Source organism: Aotus nancymaae, unplaced genomic scaffold (genome assembly GCF_030222135.1).
Source record: "Aotus nancymaae isolate 86718 unplaced genomic scaffold, 86718_ANA_hifiasm-v0.15.2.pri h1tg000049l, whole genome shotgun sequence".
Taxonomy (NCBI): Eukaryota; Metazoa; Chordata; class Mammalia; order Primates; family Aotidae; genus Aotus; species Aotus nancymaae.
The window spans coordinates 11,548,214-11,567,655 of NW_026988463.1; the positions used below are offsets into that span (position 1 = coordinate 11,548,214).

General features: G+C 47.0%; 2 protein-coding genes across 4 annotated transcripts in view; one reads left to right on the forward strand and one right to left on the reverse strand.

Moving 5' to 3' along the window:
* The window catches only part of PDXDC1 (pyridoxal dependent decarboxylase domain containing 1), a 63,096-nt gene that overhangs the window by 41,892 nt on the left and 1,762 nt on the right, over positions 1–19,442 (forward strand). For all 3 annotated transcript variants that reach the window (XM_012477433.1, XM_012477431.2, XM_012477432.1), the window contains exons 10-22: positions 172–220; positions 373–474; positions 1,922–2,047; positions 5,532–5,582; positions 8,977–9,040; positions 11,758–11,846; positions 12,854–12,959; positions 15,057–15,228; positions 16,263–16,381; positions 16,657–16,778; positions 17,727–17,819; positions 17,896–17,992; positions 18,875–18,979. In XM_012477433.1, the coding sequence (XP_012332856.1) occupies positions 172–220; positions 373–474; positions 1,922–2,047; positions 5,532–5,582; positions 8,977–9,040; positions 11,758–11,846; positions 12,854–12,959; positions 15,057–15,228; positions 16,263–16,381; positions 16,657–16,778; positions 17,727–17,819; positions 17,896–17,992; positions 18,875–18,979 (1,295 nt within the window). The remainder of the gene's footprint in view (positions 1–171; positions 221–372; positions 475–1,921; positions 2,048–5,531; positions 5,583–8,976; positions 9,041–11,757; positions 11,847–12,853; positions 12,960–15,056; positions 15,229–16,262; positions 16,382–16,656; positions 16,779–17,726; positions 17,820–17,895; positions 17,993–18,874; positions 18,980–19,442) is intronic.
* NTAN1 (N-terminal asparagine amidase) overlaps positions 4,718–19,442 on the reverse strand; it is a 38,941-nt gene continuing 24,216 nt past the window's right edge. Inside the window, exon 10 of the mRNA XM_012477435.3 lies at positions 4,718–6,068. Coding sequence (XP_012332858.1) covers positions 5,916–6,068 — 153 coding nt within the window. The 3' untranslated portion in view covers positions 4,718–5,915. The remainder of the gene's footprint in view (positions 6,069–19,442) is intronic.

Genomic DNA, 19,442 nt, shown 5'->3' on the forward strand with positions numbered 1-19,442 from the left:
ATTTTCTTGAATTTGTATAAACCACATCATCTGTTGCTGTTATAAAAGCTAATAACACATTAAAAAGATACTTAAATGTCACCTTGCAACAGCACAGCCTTTATTTTTTAAGTACATAGTAAATAAGCAACAGTAAATAATTAGTTCTTAGACTGGTGTTTTTTCTTCCAGCGTGAATCTGGCAACATTGGCTCTAGGTTATGTCTCCTCGTCAGTGCTGGTATGTTGTTGATTTACTGAATATTGGTGTTTGTAAGAAGGAATTTAAAATCACTCAATCCCTGATGGCTCTTCACAGTTTTTATGAATGGAGGAGGGTGTTGGGTTTATGTGTTCTGATAATCTAACAAAGAATTGTTCTTGTTTTGGTAGGCTGCAACCAAATGTGATAGCATGACGATGACTCCAGGTCCGTGGCTGGGTTTGCCAGCTGTTCCTGCGGTGACACTGTATAAACACGACGACCCCGCCTTGGTACGCTTCCCCTCACTGGGGAGGGAGCGCACGTGGCTAAGTACATATTATTGGCTGTGGGGGCCAAATACAGAAAAATACAGGAAAAAGTGAAAAATATCCTTAGTTTCACTTCTGTTTCATTTTTAAAAAAAATTTGTAATGTGAAACTTTTTAGTGACATTTTATGATTGTATAATATTCTGTCACAATTTATTCTCCATTTATGAACTTTTAGGATGTTTTCAGTTTTTTGTTATTGAAATAATGAGGCAGTGAACATCTTTCTGTGTTTCTGATTATTTCCTTAGAATAGGTTCCCCCCCACCCCCACACACACAGACACACACACACACAAAAAAAGAATAGGTTCCCAGATGTGGAATTACTGAGTGGGGGAATTTGAAGCCTCCTGATCCACATTGTCCAATAGGGTTTTTTTTTTTGGATATGGAGTGTCGCTCTGTCGGCCAGGCTGCAGTGCAGTGGTGAGATGATCTTGGTTCACTGCAACCTCTGCCTTCTGGGTTCAAGCAATTATTCTGCCTCAGTCTGCCAAGCAACTAGGATTATAGGCATGTGCCACCACACCTAGCTAATTTTGTGTTTTTAGTAGACGCAAGGTTTCACCACGTTGGTTTGGTTGGTCTCAAACTCCCGACCTCCTGATCTGCCTGCCTTGTCCTCCCAAAGTGTTGGGATTACAGGCTTGAGCCACTGTGCCCGGCCACATGTTTTTTTTTAAATCATAGTTGTGGGCTGGATGTGGTGGCCCATGTCTGTAATCCCAGCACTTTGCGGGGACGAGGCAGGCAGAATGCTTGAGCCCAAGAGATTGAGACCAGCCTGGGCAACATGGTGAAACCCCGTCTCTACAAAAAAATACAATAGAATTAGCCAGGCATGGTGGTGTGAGCCTGTAGTCCCAGCTACTCAGGAGGCTAAAGTGAGAGGACTGATTGAGCCCTGGAGAGCAAGGCTATAGTGAGCTGTGATTGCACCACTGCACTCCAGCCTGGGTGTGCAAATGAAACCCTGTCAAAAAAAAAAAAAAAATCATAGCGTGGTTCTTGATAATAGGTCAGTGTGAAAATAAGGTTTAAGTGATTTCTGCTGAAACACTGTCTACCATGTTGCTCAGCTAATAATGGCCAGCTGTTTGAGGATGTGCAGAGCTACCATCGAAGTGGGGAGTCTCTTGAATGGCTGGGTTCTGGGATGTGACCCATCGGGAGTTTTTACCTTGGCTTTGCCACTCCCGAGCTGTGAATCCTTGGACAAACCAAGGTCTCTGAGTGAAGTTACGTAGAATACTTAACTCAGAGTTATTGAAAGATCAAATGGATAATGCAAGCCAAGTCACTAGTATGGGATCTAGCTCATACTAAGTCAGTAGCAATGGTAGCTGGCTGGTTCTATTTTGAGATTGCAATGGCTTTGATTAATAAACCTCTTTTGGCTTTTTTAGACTTTAGTTGCTGGTCTTACATCAAATAAGCCCGCAGACAAACTCCGTGCCCTGCCTCTGTGGTTGTCTTTACAATACTTGGGACTTGATGGGATTGTGGAGAGGATCAAGCATGCCTGTCAACTGGTGAGTAGAAGCCTGACGTTTAAAAGAGTTAGAAAGACTCCTTGGCCAAAGCAGAGACAGAAAAACATCTTATTTCTGTACCTTCCATCCAGAGCTTCACTGTCTGGTGAGGCAGTGACTAATCACCCTGCATGTATATCTTTCTTTTTCAAAGTTCTGGGAGAAACTGCTGGGTTGTCCCAGCATTTGTGTGCAGATGAACTAAGATGAAAAGGAACAGCATTGTCAGCATGGGATCAGGAGAGAAGTCTCAGATGACTTCCAGGGAGTGGAGAAGGGTGTGAAAGGTGGAGGGTCGGGAATGAACGTTCCCCTTGATGGACCGAGTCTCTGTGGTGAGGGAATAGGAAGGTTAGAGGGTAGTTATTGGAAGGCACGGGTGTTTTGAAAACCAGCTGGCTCGGGTTCCCAAATTGCAGGGCTCTTGGGAACAATTCTAATTCTCTGTCCATTTTAGGTGTGTTCTAATTGTGAAAAATCCATAATTATGCTATAGTTTAGTGTCTTAGACCATTCAGGCTTCCATAACAAAATACCTTAGACTGGGTAATTTATAAACAACAGAAATTTATTGCTTACAGTTTTGGAGGCAGGAAGTCTCAGATGAAGGTGCCAGGAGATTCCGTGTCTCATGAGGGCCCTTTCCTCATAGACAGCACCTTCCATGTGGCCTTACGTGGCAGAGGGGATAAATGCACTCTCTTGAGCCTCTTTTAGAAGGTCACTAATCCTATTCATGAGGGCTCCATCCTCATGCCCTAATCACCTCCCAGTGGCCACAACTCATTTGGGAATGGGATTAGGTTTGAACATAGGAATTTTGTGGGGACATAAACATTCAGACTATGGCATTTAGAAAACAAAAGAACAAGGTCATGTGTACTCAGGGTTAGAGCTGAGCCTTGCTTAAGCTCAGAAGTGTGTCACCTCCATTTTCTTACCTGTGAAGTAGAAATCATATGACACAGGATTGCTAGGAGGGCTTGAAGAGCAAATACAGGTGGAGTTTTTGCAGTAGCGTTTATTCACATAGTAAGTTATGCATAACGGTTGAAATCTTTGTTTTAAATATATTCTTGGGGAGTTGGCACTTCCTCAAGTATTATTTCTTTATTTAAGAAAAATAGGCCAGGTACGGTGGCTCACGCCTATAATCCCAGCACTTTGGGAGGCCGAGGTCAGGATCACCTGAGGTCAGATCATCTGAGGTCAGGAGTTCGAGACCAGCCTGTCTGACATGGTGAGACCTCTGTCTCTGTTAAATTAGCTGGGCATGGTGGTAGGTACCTGTAGTCCCAGCTACTTAGGAGGCTGAGATAGGGAGAATTGCTCAAACCCAGGAGGTGGAGGTTGCAGTGGGCCAAGATCACGCCACTGCACTCCAGCCTGGGCAACAGAACGAGACTCTTGTCTCAAAAAGAAAACCCACAAGAATAAGTAATTTCATACTGCTCTAGCTGTAGTCCCTTGGTTCATGATAAGTTAGAATAGTTTAACAGTTTTAAGATTTATGCACTGGTCCAGGCAGGATGATGGCTCATGCCTGTAATCCCAGCATTTTGGAAGGCCAAGGCAGGTGGATCGCTTAAGCATGGGAGTTCAAGACCAGCCTGGGCAATGTGGTGAAACCCTGTCTCTACAAAAAAGACAAAAATTAGCCAGGCATAGTGGCACACACCTGTGATCCCAGCTACTGAGGAGGCTGAGGTGGGACGATCACTTAAGCCCAGGAGGTCAAGGTTGCAGTGAGCCCAAATAGCACTACTGCACTATTCCATTCCAACCTGGGTGACAGAGTAAGACCCTGTCTCAAAAGAAGAAAAAGATTGATGCTCATGTTTAGAAAAGCACTGCATTTTTTGAAAACTGTCTCACTGTGCTATTAGCTCATGTCTTGAGATGTGGCTCTTAGGAAAGAGAAGCCTTTATTGCCATAGTACTTTAGTTTAGAGATGGTTTAGGTGCTCAGGGGAGATTTTTTCAATTCCCCTTGGCTATGGAGTGCAGGAGAATAATAATGCTATTAACTACCAAACCGTTGAGGTCACCACAGCTCTGGCCTCTTCATTTAGGCAGAACTGCATACTCCCAAGGATTCGAACGCTGCCCTGCTGCTGACTTACAGGCTAAATGCATGTTAAAGTGCATGGACATTTACCAGACATGGAGATCTGTATATATCTATGCCTTATAGTCCACAGTAGAGCATACATTCTCTGAGAGCGGAAATCAGCATTCTCCCCTCATCCTCCTCCTTCCTGTTCTTCTCCCTCTCTCTCCTTCTTTCTCTTCTGTAGTAGTTATTGAACATTCACCTCAGTGTCAGGTACCATGAAGTACTTTCATGCAGCATCTCATTTGATCCCTGCAAATTCACTAGAAGGTAATGTCCACTGATGACAGTGTATTCAGAATTAGTTTTCTTTTTTTTTTTTTTTTTGAGACGGAGTCTTGCTCTGTTGCCCAGACTGGAGTGCAGTGGCATGATCTTGGCTCACTGCAACCTCCGCCTCCCAGGTTAAAGTGATTCTCCTGTCTTAGCCTCCTGAGTAGCTGGGACTACAGGCACGTGCCACCACACCCAGCTAATTTTTGTATTTTTAGTAGAGATGGGGTTTCACCATGTTGATCAGGCTGGTCTTGAACTCCTTACCTTGTGATCCGCCCACCTCGGCCTCCCAAAGTGCTGGGATTACAGACATGAGCCACAGCACCCGGCTAGAATTAGTTTTCTTTAAGAAAAAGAAAAAAGGAAAGAGAGAGAGAAAAAGAATTTTCTCGAGCGACTTTCTACTGTCCAGTAGTCAATATCTGTTGAATTAATGTACTCCAATCCCGTGAGTTAGATACGATTAGTGATGAGGGACTGGGATTGAGATATTAGTCTAGTGATACTACATTCTAGACCCTGTTTCTAAGCACTTAGTGTATTGTATATTATCGTACATCAGCTCATTTCATCCTTTCAGTCACATGAGATAGATACCATCCTCCCCATTTTATAATTGAGGGAACTGAAGCAGACAGGTTAAATAGCTGGTGACTGGCAGATGGAGTGACTTACCTGTGGTCCTGCAGGTGGTAAGTGGCAGCCTGTGCTCTTATTGGCAGCTCTTGAGCGCGTTGCGGCCTCTCATTTGTCAGTGGTCTCCCCCAGTGTTCAGTACCGTGCCTTACACATGTTTATACTCAGTAGCTTTTGAATGAAAGACAGACTTACATTGCAAATACAATAGATTCCTGTGTCTTACTAGAAGCTGCTTTTCTTGAATTACTACATGTAACTTTTAAATGAAAAATTGGGGAATATTTACAGATGTTGAAATACAAAAACGGGTGGCTGAACTTAGAAACCACCAAGTCACATTTGACTTTTTGTCTGAGATCCGCGTTTGCAGACCTCCACAGCCCCTCGTAAAAACTGCGTCTTTGTGTGCTGTGTCCATCTAAGGAAATTACATGCGCTATTTTTTGTCATTTGCAGAGTCACCGGTTGCAGGAAAGTTTGAAGAAAGTGAACTACATCAAAATCTTGGTATACTATTATCATTTCATCTGTTTTCAAAACCAAATAACTTTTTTTAAACTTCAACTTAGAATGATTTTCTCCACATTTGATACATTTCAGTGGATTTGTGGTAGATCCAGTAAAAAAAACAAAAATTGTGCCTATATTTATGACCTAATTATACAGTGAGCCTGAAGTGAAGAAATTTGTACCATACAATGTTTAATTCCTATGGTCATTTTCATATACTTCATTTATTGTGTTAAAGTTTAGAATTGCACAGAGATAAATACCATTGACTTCAGATGCCCAAGGCCTTTCGCACACCCATCTTCCCGAAATGAAAACTCACTTTGTGTCTCACAGTGCTTTGGGCTTCTCTTTCTGAAACCTTCTGCCATCAGAGTTTTCCTTTGCACGAAGCAAGAGAAAGAAAAAAGCACATGGTCCTGCCCTTGTCTTCTGCTGTATCTTCCCGAAGTGAATCCAGCAGAGATTGCTCCCTAGGCATAACTAGACAAGGAAACAAGGATTTAGGAGAGGTAACCACGAGCGTGAGGATCAGTTCAGGTTTGAATGTTTCTGTGTTTTGCTTCATTGTATTTTAGAACTTTAGGAAATAATGTCAAATTCTGATTTAGATAGGTTCACTCAGTGTTAAGTTTACAACTAGTATTTGAGTGTATTTGGGGTTCAAGTTAGTAGAGTTTATTTTTCTTTTAGAACATGGTTTGGTTTAAATACAAAAAGTAGCTGGGCGTGGTGGCACATGCCTGTAGTCTCAGCTACTGGGGAGGCTCAGGTGAAAGAATTGCTTGAACCCAGGAGGTGGAGGTTGCAGTGAGCTGAGATTGTGCCACTGCACTCCAGCTTGGGTAACAGAGACCCTGTCTCAAGGAAGAAAAATTTAAAAACTGGTTTGGTTTAAGGGGGTGGCTACTCTGCATTGCCTTCTGAGTTAGAGTCTTGAGCCAGTTGACCCGAGTTGTAGCTGGGGTTGGGGTTCTAGCCTTGGATGAGGAAGTGGACTGCTGGAGAAACAAGGAATGAATGTAGGAGGCTTGGGCTCTGCTTCTAGCAGTGCCACAGGTTGGCCCTGTGACATTTGAGTCATTTTCTTTCCGGGCCTACGAGCTCCACTGTCAGAGATGTTGGTTGAACTCCTCTGATTGCAAACAGAAACGCAAATTATGGCCTAGATTGAGCAAGCTGTTAGGAATGCAGGCAGTGTTGGGCCTGTCTGCTTTCCCACCCCTGCTGTGCTGAGCCCACTCAGCTCTTCCTCAGTCCTCGCTGCCCCCTCGTTCTCACGTCGGGGGAGCCAGTGGTGCTAGTTAATCACCAGCTGTTTTGGTGCATCTCTGTAGACCACACTGGCCCAGACAGAAGGCCTGCTCTGTCCCTGCTTCCAGTGGCTGTTTTTTCAGTAGAGCGTACAGTAATTGGCAAACACCATGAAGCATTGTGTCTTGTCATCATCATCAACAGCATCATCACCACCATCCCAGCTGCTGCTTGTGAAACGTGTGTGTGGTACTATATGTGTATTTCATTCAACCCTCCCAACAGTCTCCTTTGTACATGGGGTACACCAATTCTTTTAATGACTGGTTTCTTATCTTTCAGATCCTGATTCAAATCTCACCTCTTTAGAAAGGCCTTTCCTGACCCCCTAAGATAACTTCTCACTGTCATACATCACTCCATTGCCTGGGTCTTCTTCATCCACTTTTTGCTATCTGAAATCAAATCTGTTTGTTTTTTCCTATAGAAGCTTTGTCAAAGCCTTACCCAAGACCCTTGCCCGGAAAGCCCAGTGCCAAGCCCCAGACATGCTCCCCACCCGCTGCTGTTCAGCTTACAGTCATCTTTCTGTTTCTTCTTCTTTGTGGATTCACCCTTTTTTGTGTGAGCCCAGCAATGCTTTAGCCTTTTTTTGGTTCTTGGTTATATTTAATCCAATATTTTGGATATTTGGAATTGGTAATTTCAATATTGGCTCAGTCTATCATATTGCTAGAACCGGAAGTGCCTCTAGCCCTGTGTAATATTTCTTACACACATTGACATTTGAGACTACTGAGTTCAAAGAAAGAAAAGATGATCATAATATTCATCAAAGTCTTGGCACTCAATTCATTCTGCCTTTTCCTAACTAAGGACGGGAGAATGGGTGGATTATTTTGGTGCCTTTTTGTTCCTACTTGCTTATTGGTCTTGCTCCCCTATTTAAATATTAAGCCCTGGCCCATACTTTTTAAAGTAACACGTTTTATTTGTCTCTGCGAAAGTTAAAGATGATAGACGTGAAGGCACTTAGCACAGGAACTGGCTCCGTAAATAACTGACACATTAGAATTCACATCCTGCTTGATCTGAATCCTGTACACACGGTCCTTTGAAAAGTTAGGAGAAAAGATCTTGGGCCACCACTTCCTGTCTTTCCAAGTTAGCGTTTCCTGTTGTGGCCCTGCCAGTGAGTCACCACACTCAGAGCCTTGGAACAGAAACTTTATGACTAGAGTTATAGTACTGGGATTGTTGGTTGCTTAGAGATCTTCTCCCCCAGGGCTGCCCACACGCCCCTTCAGCACCACAGAGCCTGCCAAGGACATGGCTGCTCACGGTACCCTGACCTCATGGGCTTGACCAGGTCAGGGTATACTGCTTGATGCAGAACAGGAACTTGGTGCCGGGTTATCATAATGCAGTGAAGGTTTTCATCTGTTAGGAAACTCACTAATGAAGTTAGTCATCTGTGGCCTATCTTAATAATAAGCACATATATTAGAAAATACATAGATCCAGTTCTCAGCTGTGCTTGTCTACATTGCCAGCAGGATTTGCATCTTGTTCCGAAAGTTTTACAAAGGGGAACAAAGTACTTGTTCTTTCCCTTTTTTCTATAAATATAAAAAATTCTAGTTGGTCAGGCATGGTGTCTCATGCCTGTAATCCCAACACTTGGAAGGCCAAAGTAGGAGGATTAATTGTGGCCAAGAGTTCAAGACCAGCCTGGAAAACATAGCAAGACCCCATCTCTAAAAAAAAAAAATTTATGTTTCAATAAATCCTGCATAATTTCTGGGATTCTTGAAAGCACGGGCTCTCTCAGCACTGAGTCTCATGTCACTGCTTCTTACTAGTTTTAATCTTTAATATTAGACCTGTGTTTGTCCCTTATTAAAATTTCCTCCTGCTTTAATTTCAGTGTACCAGTGTCACATAGCTTATAATTCACAGTAGACTCTCAGGACTGGTTCATAGTGATTTTTAACAATTTGATTTTTGTTTCTCTAGCAACTGAAATATTTGAAATTTTTAATGTGTTTATTTACAAAGAGAGCATCTCTTATTTTTCGAACTCAGCATTTTGTTTTGAAGGTCTCTGGAGTTTAATATGAGACTTCCATTCTTCCAGGTAGAAGATGAGCTCAGCTCCCCAGTGGTGGTATTCAGATTTTTCCAGGAATTACCAGGCTCAGGTAGGTGATTTTTTAAAAAGGGTTATTTTCTTTCTTATTTATTTATTTTTTTTTTTTGAGATGGAGTCTCACGCTGTCAGCAGGCTGGAGTACAGTGGCGTGATCTCAGCTCACTGCAACCTCTGCCTCCTGGGTTCAGGCAATTCTTGTGCCTCAGCTTCTGAGTAGCTGGGATTACAGGCACGTGCCACCACACCTGACTAATTTTTGTATTATTAGTAGAGACAGGGTTTCACCACGTTGGCTAGGATGGTCTTGATCTCCTGACCTCGTGAGCCGACCACCTTGGCCTCCCAAGGTTCTGGGATTACAAGCATGAGCCACTGCACTCATCCAAGAGGGCCATTTTCATATCTGTGTTAAAGGCTTTGAATTTGATACCATTTCAAGTTAAATAGATAGCTGAAAATATTTTTATTCTTAAAATCTTCAGTCATCATTTCAGAAAAATGTAACAATTTTTATGAAAACTTCAGCTCGAAATGCCTTAGCATTTTTGCTGATAGTTTGCGGTGATTAAACAATCAGCAAATAGTTTGGGTTCCCAAATGCCAGTCCCTGGACAGTCCTGGAATGGCTGAGAAAGAGTTGTTTGAACATAAAGATTTTTGGGTCTTAGCTGGGTGTGGTAGCTATTGTCTATAATCCCAGCACTTTGGGAGGCTGAGGCAGGCTGATCGCCTGAGGTCAGGAGTTTGAGACCAGCCTGGCCAATATGATGAAACCCAGTCTGTACTAAAAATACAAAAATTAGCTAGGTGTCATAGTGCATGTCTGTAATCCCAACTACTCGGGAGGCAAAGGCAGAAGAATTGCTTGAACCGGGAGGTGGAGGTTGCAATGAGGCAAGATCACACCACTGTACTCCAGCCATCTCAAAAAAAAAAAAAAAAAAAAAAAGTTCCAAGTGCCACCAGCATAGTCCAGGACACCACTCTTTTTTACCTGGATGGCCGGCCATTGTCCCCTCTCAACAGATCTCAGACTTGCCTACATTCTGCACAGCCCATTCCAGACCATCTTCCACCTGGCAGAGTGAGGGTTATAAGCAGAAGTCACATGGTGTTGAAGCAGGAAAGGTTCCCTTGTCTACCCTCACAGGGCATGCGATGGGGGTGTGGCTTCTTCACTGCCCCGCTGCTGCTCAGACCTCTAGGAGAGCATAGAGACATGGGGCTCCAACCCCACGGTAGCATCTAGGGTTGAATGTTTACAGCTCCTGAGGTCCCCGGGGGCATGTTACAGGATGCTCTTTTAATTTAGCCATCTTTAGGTGGCTCGTTTTAGTTGGCTCAGTTAGACCCCCTTCCTTATCATAAGGACAGAGGGATTCATGTATCGCAGGTTCTTGGGTTGGTGTACTAGAAGAAGCGGATCACACTTGGGCTTGGAGAATGAGTGCCAGGTTTTATTGAGTGGAAGTGGCTCTCTGCTGATGAGGAGGTCAGAAGGGAGATGGTTTTCCCCTGGAGTTAGGCTGCTTGGTGGCCCTGGCCAAACTCCACTTCGTTTTGCCGGTCGATGGCTTGGCCTGCCGGCGTCTGTTGGGGTTCTCTTCTGCTGGCCTGCTCTCCATGACCAGCCTCTTGTGTCTTCTCCTCTCACCGTCCACCTGCTTCTGTCTGGCCGCTAGGGTCTCAGGTTTTTATAGGCCCAGGATGGGGGTGTGGCAGGCCAGCGTGGTCTTGGGAAATGCAACATTTGGGGGAAAGCAGGAGTGCCTGTCATCACCTAGGTCTGTGGGGGTAGAGCCCTAGCCAGGGACCCACCTTTCTCTCCCCAGCACTTCCCTACTTTTGTGTCATTTAAAGGGACCATGCTCTTCCCTTCCCAGCACTCCCGTATCAATGTCACTTCCCTGGCTAGAGCCCATGGGATCTTATTGTTTGAGCTGAACAAAGGCCAGGCTCTTCGCCATGCCCCATGAGGCCTGGCACCCTGCCCCGACTTCCCCTCTGCCACTCTCCCTCTTGTTCATGTGCCTCAGTCAGACCAGTCTTCTCTGTGCTCCAGGAACACTCTGCCCTTTCCTATCGCGAGGCCTTCACACTTGGCGTTCCCTTTGTGAAGGGAAGTGGCAGGTGCCTGTAATCCCAGGCACCTGGGATTTCTTCTCTTTTCTGGTGTTGGCTCTTCCTCACCATTTCAGTCTCCACTAAGTGTCTGCTTCCTCAGAGCCTTCCATGCCTGTCCTGCTTGAGGGGACTGCATCATATGGAGCCCTCGCCTTCTCTTGTGGCACTAACAACCACATGGAGTGGTTTTCTTTCTTTATGGTCTGTTTCCTCAACTAAAATGTAAGCTCCGAGATGACAGAAACCTTACCTGCCTTCCATGCCATGTGCCTGGCATGGGTGGCACCCACCACAAAGCCGAGTTGGATGATTGTGGCGCTCTCACAGACCTCGCACAGTGCTCGGTAGACTAGTTAGTAACTTACAGTAAAAATGGCTGTTTTCTCTTGCAATCCCTTGAAAGCAAACCTTTTTAAAAATGAACTTAATAATTCTGTTTTATGTGAATGTATTCAAATGTTACATAGATCACGAGAAAAAAAAGAAATGTAACCCTTCTGTCAGATACTACATTTGAATTGAGTAACACAAGTCTGTTCCCTCGGGTTAATATTGGGATGGGAATGATGTGGGGTTGGGATGGTGTTTGTTTCGGTCAGCCGTGTTTCTGGGAGTGACTCCCTTTCTGTGTTTTGGTGTCAGATCCGGTGCTTAAAGCTGTCCCAGCACCCAACATGACACCTTCAGCAGTCAGCCGGGAGAGGCACTCGTGTGACGCACTGAATCGCTGGGTGAGAAGTGCAGCCGCCTGCCTTTCCTTTCGGGTCCCCGGGCATCCCTGTCTGACCTGCTGGTGAGGGTGACACATGCTCGTGTATGGGATCTGAGGCCTACAGGAGGAGCCGCCCTGCGGTGCTGGGCCTGCTCTGGGGTTCTGTTCCCGCTTCCGTCACCGCCTGCCTCATGAACTGGGTCATCTCTGGCCAGTCCTTCCAGCATTGTTCCCTCAGTTTCCTTGCTGCCGTATAAGTCTGTGAGACAGCATGCCAAACGTGGGCTGCAGGGCAGCTGCCATGGGTCTGGTGAGCTGGACAGCACAGCCAGGACCCCCAGGCGGAGTCTGCCGAGCATCTGTGGCTGGTGCTGTGGAGCCAGGCCCTGTGCTTTGGCAGCTTTTTGGGCCCTGAATAGCAGCTATAGGATTTGAGTCTGAAGGGTGCTATGAACAGTGAGGGGTGGCGGCAGCAGAAGCAGCAGTGGTCCTAGCCCATGCTGGACATGCCCCGCCTAATGGGGTTGGCAGATAAGTCATGGCACATCCATGCTGGGGCTGAGCACAGCCATGAGAGACCACAGAGCTGAATGTCTCAGGCAGAAAGGAACTGGTCACCATGAAAGACATGAAACCATGTAGGTTACTAAGCAGTGTCAAGTAGCGTGTTTTATGACAAGAAAAAATACAGTCCCCTCCCCGCCACTCGCACAGAGAAAAGACCCTGTGGGTAGACCACATGGCAACAGTGGGTGTTGCTTAGCAATGTATTGTGGGCCATTGTTATTTTCTCCTTTTGGTTTAACTGTATTTCCTAGGTTTTTCTGCAGTGAACTTTATTAATCAGAAGAAAAAGTAAAATTTACTGTTTTTAAAAAGCTGCTCTGAGTATTCAGAGACAGTCAAAAGATAAGTTGCCAGCTCTCCAGGAGCCTCTTTGGTCTGGGCTGACTGGATGAGGGTGGGTCCTGAATAAGTCTGAGTCCCTCGTTATAGGAGGTGTTGATTCTGTCCTCCTCCCCACAGCTAGGAGAACAGCTGAAGCAGCTGGTGCCTGCGAGCGGCCTCACAGTCATGGATCTGGAAGCTGACGGCACATGTATGCGGTTCAGCCCTTTGATGACAGCAGCAGGTAAGCAGGCTCAGTGGATGCCCTTTGCTTTTGTTGTGGGGCTGCCTGCCCTTAGGATATTCCATTCTTCTAGAGTTAGCATCTCTTTTTGGAGGGGCTTTTTCTCTTTTGGGCTAAATTAAGGTAGATTAGCATTCCCATGTAACTTCTCAGAATCAAAATGAGACTTCAGAAGTCATCTGAATTGGCTGAGTGTGGTGGCTCATGCCTGTAATCCCAACACTTTGGGAGGCCGAGGCAGGCGGATCATCTGAGGTAAGGAGTTCAAGACCAGCCTGGCCAACATGGCGAAACCCTGTCTCTACAAAAAATACAAAAATTAGCCAGGCGTGGTGGTGCACGCCAGTAGTCCCAGCTACTTGGGAGGCTGAGGCAGGAGAATCACTTGAACCCAGGAGGCGTAGGCTGCAGTGAGCCAAGATTGCTCCACTGCACTTTAGCCTAGGCAACAGAGGAGACTCCGTCTCAAAAACAAAAAAAAAAAAGTAATCACCTGAATTCCCTTTTTTGTGTTGAGACAGGGTCTTGCTGTCGCCCAGCTGGAGTGCAGAGGTGGGGTCACGGCCCACTGCAGCCTGGACCTCCTGCACTCAAGTGATCTTCCCACCTCAGCCCCTGAGTAGTTGGGACCACAGGCGTGAGCCACCACACCCACCTAACTTTTGCATTTTTTGTAGAAATGAGGTTTCGCCATGTTGCCCAAGCAGAATTCCTGTATTTTGATGTCTTGTGACCCTTGGTATTCTACTGCAAGGGTTCCTCCTCCTAGCAGTACATCAGTTACCTGGGGAGCTTTAGACACAACCAATGGCTGCCCACCTCCAGAGATTCTAGAATGGAGCCTGGGTATCTGTGTTTTGGTTATTATTACTATTTTTTTTTAGAACAGCGTCTCACTTGTCACCCAGGCTGGAATTCAGTGTCTTGACCATAGCTCATTGCAACCTTGACCTCCGGGGCCCAAACAGTCCTCCTGCCTCAACCTCCCAAGGAGCTGGGACTACAAGCAAGTGCCACCACATTTGGCTAATTTTTTCATTTTTTATTTTATTTTTGGGGGGACTGAGTCTTGTTCTGTCACCCAGGCTGGAGTGCAGTGGTGCCATCTCAGCTCACTGCAACCTCTGCCTCCTGGATTCAAGTGATTCTTCTGCCTCAGCCTCCTGAATAGCTGGGATTGCAGGCGCACACTACCACGCCTGCTTAATTTTTTTTTTTTTTGAGATGGGAGTGTCGCTCAGGCTGGAGTGCAGTGGTGCAGTCTCGGCTCACTACAACCTCTGCTCACTGCAACCTCCGCCTCCTGGGTTCAAGCAGTTCTTTGCCTCAGCCTCCCAAGTGGCTGGGATTACAGGCACCTGCCACCACGTTTGGCTAATTTTTATATTTTTGGTAGAGACAGGGTTTTGCCATGTTGGTCAGGCTGGTCTTGAACTCCTGACCTCATGATCTGCCCCACTCAGCCTCCCAAAGTGCTAGCATTACAGGTGTGATCCACCGCGCCTGGACTAATTTTTTTGTTTTTCATAGAGATGGGTTCTCTATGTCATCCAGGCTGCTCTTGAACTCCTGGCCTTAAGTGATCCTCCTGCCTTAGCTTCCCAAAGCACTGACCACTGTAAGGATGGCCTGGCCACAGCTCTAGAGGCTTAGTCTCTCACACTGCAAAAGCAAGCCAGTGAGCCCCTGAGGCCCTGTGCTGTCACCATCTCCCTGCGCTTCCTGTGTGGGGACACCAACCCACCACAGTACTTCCCTTCTCTCAATCATAGTAATGTATACAGAGAACCTGTGGTATGATGTTTGCAGCCTGCCAGAAGTGGGCTTTCTACGGGAAGAGTGATTTCTAACACTGGAGTGTGTCATTGTGGGCCACATCTGTGAAAGAAACAGTCCACACCTGGTACAGCCAGCTGTGTCAGTTTCTAACCCTAATTCTTCCATGTCGGGGTTGAATGGCTTTTTTAAAAATCTCCACGGCTCCGGGTAACTGGAGTACCTCGAGCTTTTGACCTTCCCAGTAGTGGAAGAGGGAGCCCTGCCCTCTCGTCGTCGACCATCTCGAGCGTTTCTCTGACATTTTGTGAACATCTTCAGTTTTAGGAACTCGGGGAGAGGACGTGGATCAGCTTGTAGCCTGCATACAAAGCAAGCTGCCAGTGCTGAGTTGCACACTCCAGTTGCATGAAGAGTTCAAGCAGGAGGTGGAAGGAACGGCAGGTCTCTTATACGTTGATGACCCTAACTGGCCTGGAATAGGGGTTGTCAGGTAAAGTCTTGGCCTGCCACTCGATGTTAGAGATTTTGCTGTATAAAGAACATGGGTGGGTCATTTTCTGAACCAGCTTAGAAATCCAAGATGAATGTGTAGTCACAATATGCTTGTTTAATGAAAATGCAGCTTGATTTTCTGGGCATTTACAAAAGCACAGTGCAAGCAGGCGATTCGGCCCACAATGGCACTCAGGGAGGGGGAGTTGCTGAATGTTCTGTCTGCAAGCACCGGCTCTCGGCTACCTAGGAGAAGGTTCGGACGGGTATGTATCACTGACGGTGGTTACTCATCCGGGCATAATGAGAATTGCAAATCAGTAAGAAAAAGGACCAGCTCTCAGGGAGACAGAACTCCCTTGTCCTTTCTTGTTCTGTGGGTACAGTCCTGTAGCTGCTTTCTGTCGCCTTCAGAGGCGAGGCAAGTCTCTTTTTGTATTGCATGTGAGACTTCTAGACCTTGTCTTCCCTATTATTTACATGGACTTAAGACTTTGGCTTTCAGCTGGGCATGGTGGCTCACACCTGTAATGCCAGCAGTTTGGGAGGCTGACAGGAGGATGCATTATTTGAGGCCAGGAGCTTGAGACCAGCCTGGACTATATGGCAAAACCACACCTCTACAAAAATATAAAAGTTAGCCAGGGGTGGTGGTACACACCTGTAGCCCCAGCTACTCGGGAGGCTAAGATGGAAGGATCAGCTGAGCCCGGGAGGTGGAGGTTGCAGTGAGCCAAGATCATGCCACTGCACTCTAGCCTGGGCCACAGAGTAAGACCCTGCCTCAAAACAAAACTAAAAAATAAAAAAGAGGCTTTCCTGTGACTCTTCCTTTACTCCTGGCAAGCTGTAAACCTGTGGCATTCTTGAAAGATTGTGGTCTGGAGACACTCACAGTAGCTCTCTGCCTATTGGTTCTGCTCTGCTGTCTTGGTAATTACTATCTAGAGGTTTCTACACCACCTCTAATCCTGTGTCTGAAGAGACATTTGATCTTTTAGGCTGAAATGCTGTCGTTTGATGTTGTTTTAGGTATGAACATGCTAATGATGATAAGAGCACTTTGAAATCAGATCCTGAAGGGGAAAAAATCCATGCTGGACTCCTGAAAAAGTTAAATGAACTGGAATCAGACCTAACATTTAAAATAGGTAATTACTTACTTTTATAAGTCAACTGTGACCTTTGGAAGGACATTTGCTAACTGGCTTTAAGGAAGATGGCTCATCTCTTGGAGGGTTAGAGTCTCTCCAGCTCTGAGACCTCTCTCCCCTTCTGCAGCCTTGCTGCGCCTTTCCCTCCGTCATCAGAATCTCCATGGAGGAGACCCCTTTGTGTGTGGTCAGGCCACTGAACAGGAGAGCAGGCCCGTGTCTCACCCATGACAGAGGACTTGGGAACCAAGTCTGTCTCGTTTCCTCTGCAGGCCCTGAGTATAAGAGCATGAAGAGCTGCCTGTACGTGGGCATGGCGAGCGACGACACTGACATTGCGGAGCTTGTGGAGACCATCGTGGCCACAGCCCGGGAGATAGAGGAGAACTCGAGGGTCTGTGGCTCCCCTCAGTGTTCATTCCTTTTCCAGGTTTTGCCCCAGCAAACAGCGGGGGTCTCGAGGAAAGGAGCTGCTCTCAGGACGTCTGCTCGTTCTCTGTCTGTCAGTGTTAACTGTAAGCTGGGCCTTGTGCCAGGCATCAGTGATGCCAAGTGGGTTTGACCCAGCCCGTGCCCCAGTGAACACACAAGCTCAGGGGAAAGATCCACATAGCCATGCTGGGTAGTAACCGTGCCTCGGAGAAGAGGGCAGGTGGCTAGATACACAGGCAGACACATTCACCCCTGCCTGCCCAGGTCAGGGAGGACTTCCGCTCTGGAGGTGGGTCCTGAGGGTGAATGAAACAGGTGCTTCTTTGTGTGTGGTTTCCCCCACACCCCTCCCCCACAGCACTTCCCACCCGGGATAGACCTGCTTCTGTGGGTCCCTTAGGGTGGAGAACCAGGCAACAAGGCTGACAGGGTGTCCTCCAAACAAACAATTACTTCCCTAAAAAAAATCACTCAAAAGGAGATAAGAAGGGACCAAGGTAAGACTGCTCTAATAGGAGAGACGCATGCCCTTGGAAATGCAGCTGAGAGCCAGCTTTGTTCATTCTTGGGTGGACTCAAGGTTTCTTCCCAGCCTGTGACTTCTGTGTTTTGAAGAATATTAAACAGTGCTTGTTTTCTGTTGTTTTTTAACGCAATATGCCATTTGGGTGATAAATAGTTATTTCTCCTCTGTTCCCAGCAAATGAGGCTGGTCACCAAGGTGTGTCTGCCTGGGCCTCTATGAGCATTTCATCTGCTTGTCTTTGTTTTTCTATTTTCTTTTTACACTGGTGTTTCAGTGCAGGATTTCATTGACCTGCTTTTGAAAATTCCCCCAGTGCCTCATTACTAGCTCTTCTGGGCCCCAGGCAAGAAGCTTAAAGTAATGCCTTTCTTGGTCTTACCACAGCTTCTGGAAAACATGACAGAAGTGGTTCGGAAAGGCATTCAGGAAGCTCAGGTCGAGCTGCAGAAGGCAAATGAGGAACGGCTTCTGGAAGAGGTGAGGCCGCCGATGGCAGCAGGCTGGGGTGCCGCCACAAGGCCAGGCAGTCCAGAGCCCCGGTCATGTCTTGCAGGGGGTGTTGCGGCAGATCCCCGTCGTGGGCTCCGTGCTGAATTGGTTTTCTCCAGTCCAGGCTTTACAGAAGGGAAGAACTTTTAACTTGACAGCAGGTAGGACAGCGTAGTCTCCGCCCAGGTCTCGTTGACCTTGGGAGGTTTCACAGAATGCCCTTGGGTTCCAACACTCCTCCCGCTAAGCCTGGCCTAGTTCCCGTTCTTCGTCACTGGGTATGGGCTGGGCATCTGAGGAGACACGGTCTGGCTGGCCCTGTGCCCTGTCCTCCTCCCCACACATCCTGGTGGCTGAAACAGTAGGGAAGCAGCTACCCATACCCCACAGCTGCCGCCACCATGAGGCCATGAGGACACGCCCACTCAGCTGTGCAGATTCCGAGGGTGCTGTCTTAGGCATTTTGGTTCAGGGCTCATACTTGTCGTCCTCAGGTATGTTTTGCCCCAGCAGGCCTGCTTTTGAAAGCAGCAGTGCAGAGACTGAAGCGTGGAGCACTGGCATGGTTTATTCTGACCTGGGCAGCCAGCAACCGTTGCAGCCGCTGGAGTGTGGGGAGGATGTTATAGTCCAGGACTCCTCCTTTCCTCTTCTACCACGGAAGTAATTTCCTCCACCCAAGGCCCTTCCTTTGTTCTTCCCCAGGAAACGATGACTACATTGTCATGAAAGCAAAAGATAATCTGATTTCTCATCTGCCAAGCCTTAGCTTTCAGCAAAGAGGCACCTACTTCTTGTGGCTCCAGTGCATTTGTTGGGCCTGGCTCCCCCGGTGCGCTTAGGCCGCACTGCCGGCCAGTGTTCGCAGTACTGGCCCTGGGAGCTGGCCTCCTCTCGGCACATTGTAAGTGCCCGCGTCTACACCAGTCTGTGGCAGGCTCAGTGGCTGAAACGTTATTGGGGAGCAAGGCTGTGTGAGGGCAGGTGGCGTCTTCCAAGGCAGCCTGTGCCTGCAGCTTCCACCCCAGCTCTCTCTCCTGCAGGCTCTCTGGAGTCCACAGAACCCATATATGTCTACAAAGCACAAGGTGCAGGAGTCACCCCGCCTCCGACGCCCTCGGGCACTCGTACCAAGCAGAGGCTTCCAGGTAAGTGACACCTCCACGCAGAGTTCAGATAACAGGTTTCCCCTGTTGGTTGTTACTTGCATTCCTTTGTTTTCTGGGTTCTTTAACTCAAGGTCTGTTTATCTTCACTTAAGACCAACTCCTACCATCTTTTTAACCATTTCAGTAGCCAAGGAGTTCAGCCTTGGAGAAATGCCTTGGTAGCACCCCAAGGGGGAAGTTGGGGTCTCGAAAGGTGACATTGTCACTGGGTGTTTCCCTCCCGGGCATTTCCTAGTGAAGATGGCCGCAGAGATGCCCGGCCTGGGGCACGTGTTGGTGTCATGCTAGCAGCTCCTGGTTTTCTCTTCAAACACTTCAGAGCCAGTAGCTACAGGATTTCTGCTGAAGCCATCTTGTAAAATAAGGCAATTATCTGTTGCACAGACAGCCTGTGTGGCAGCATACTCACCAAGCTTTCAGTGCCGTCCGTCTGCCCTTTCTC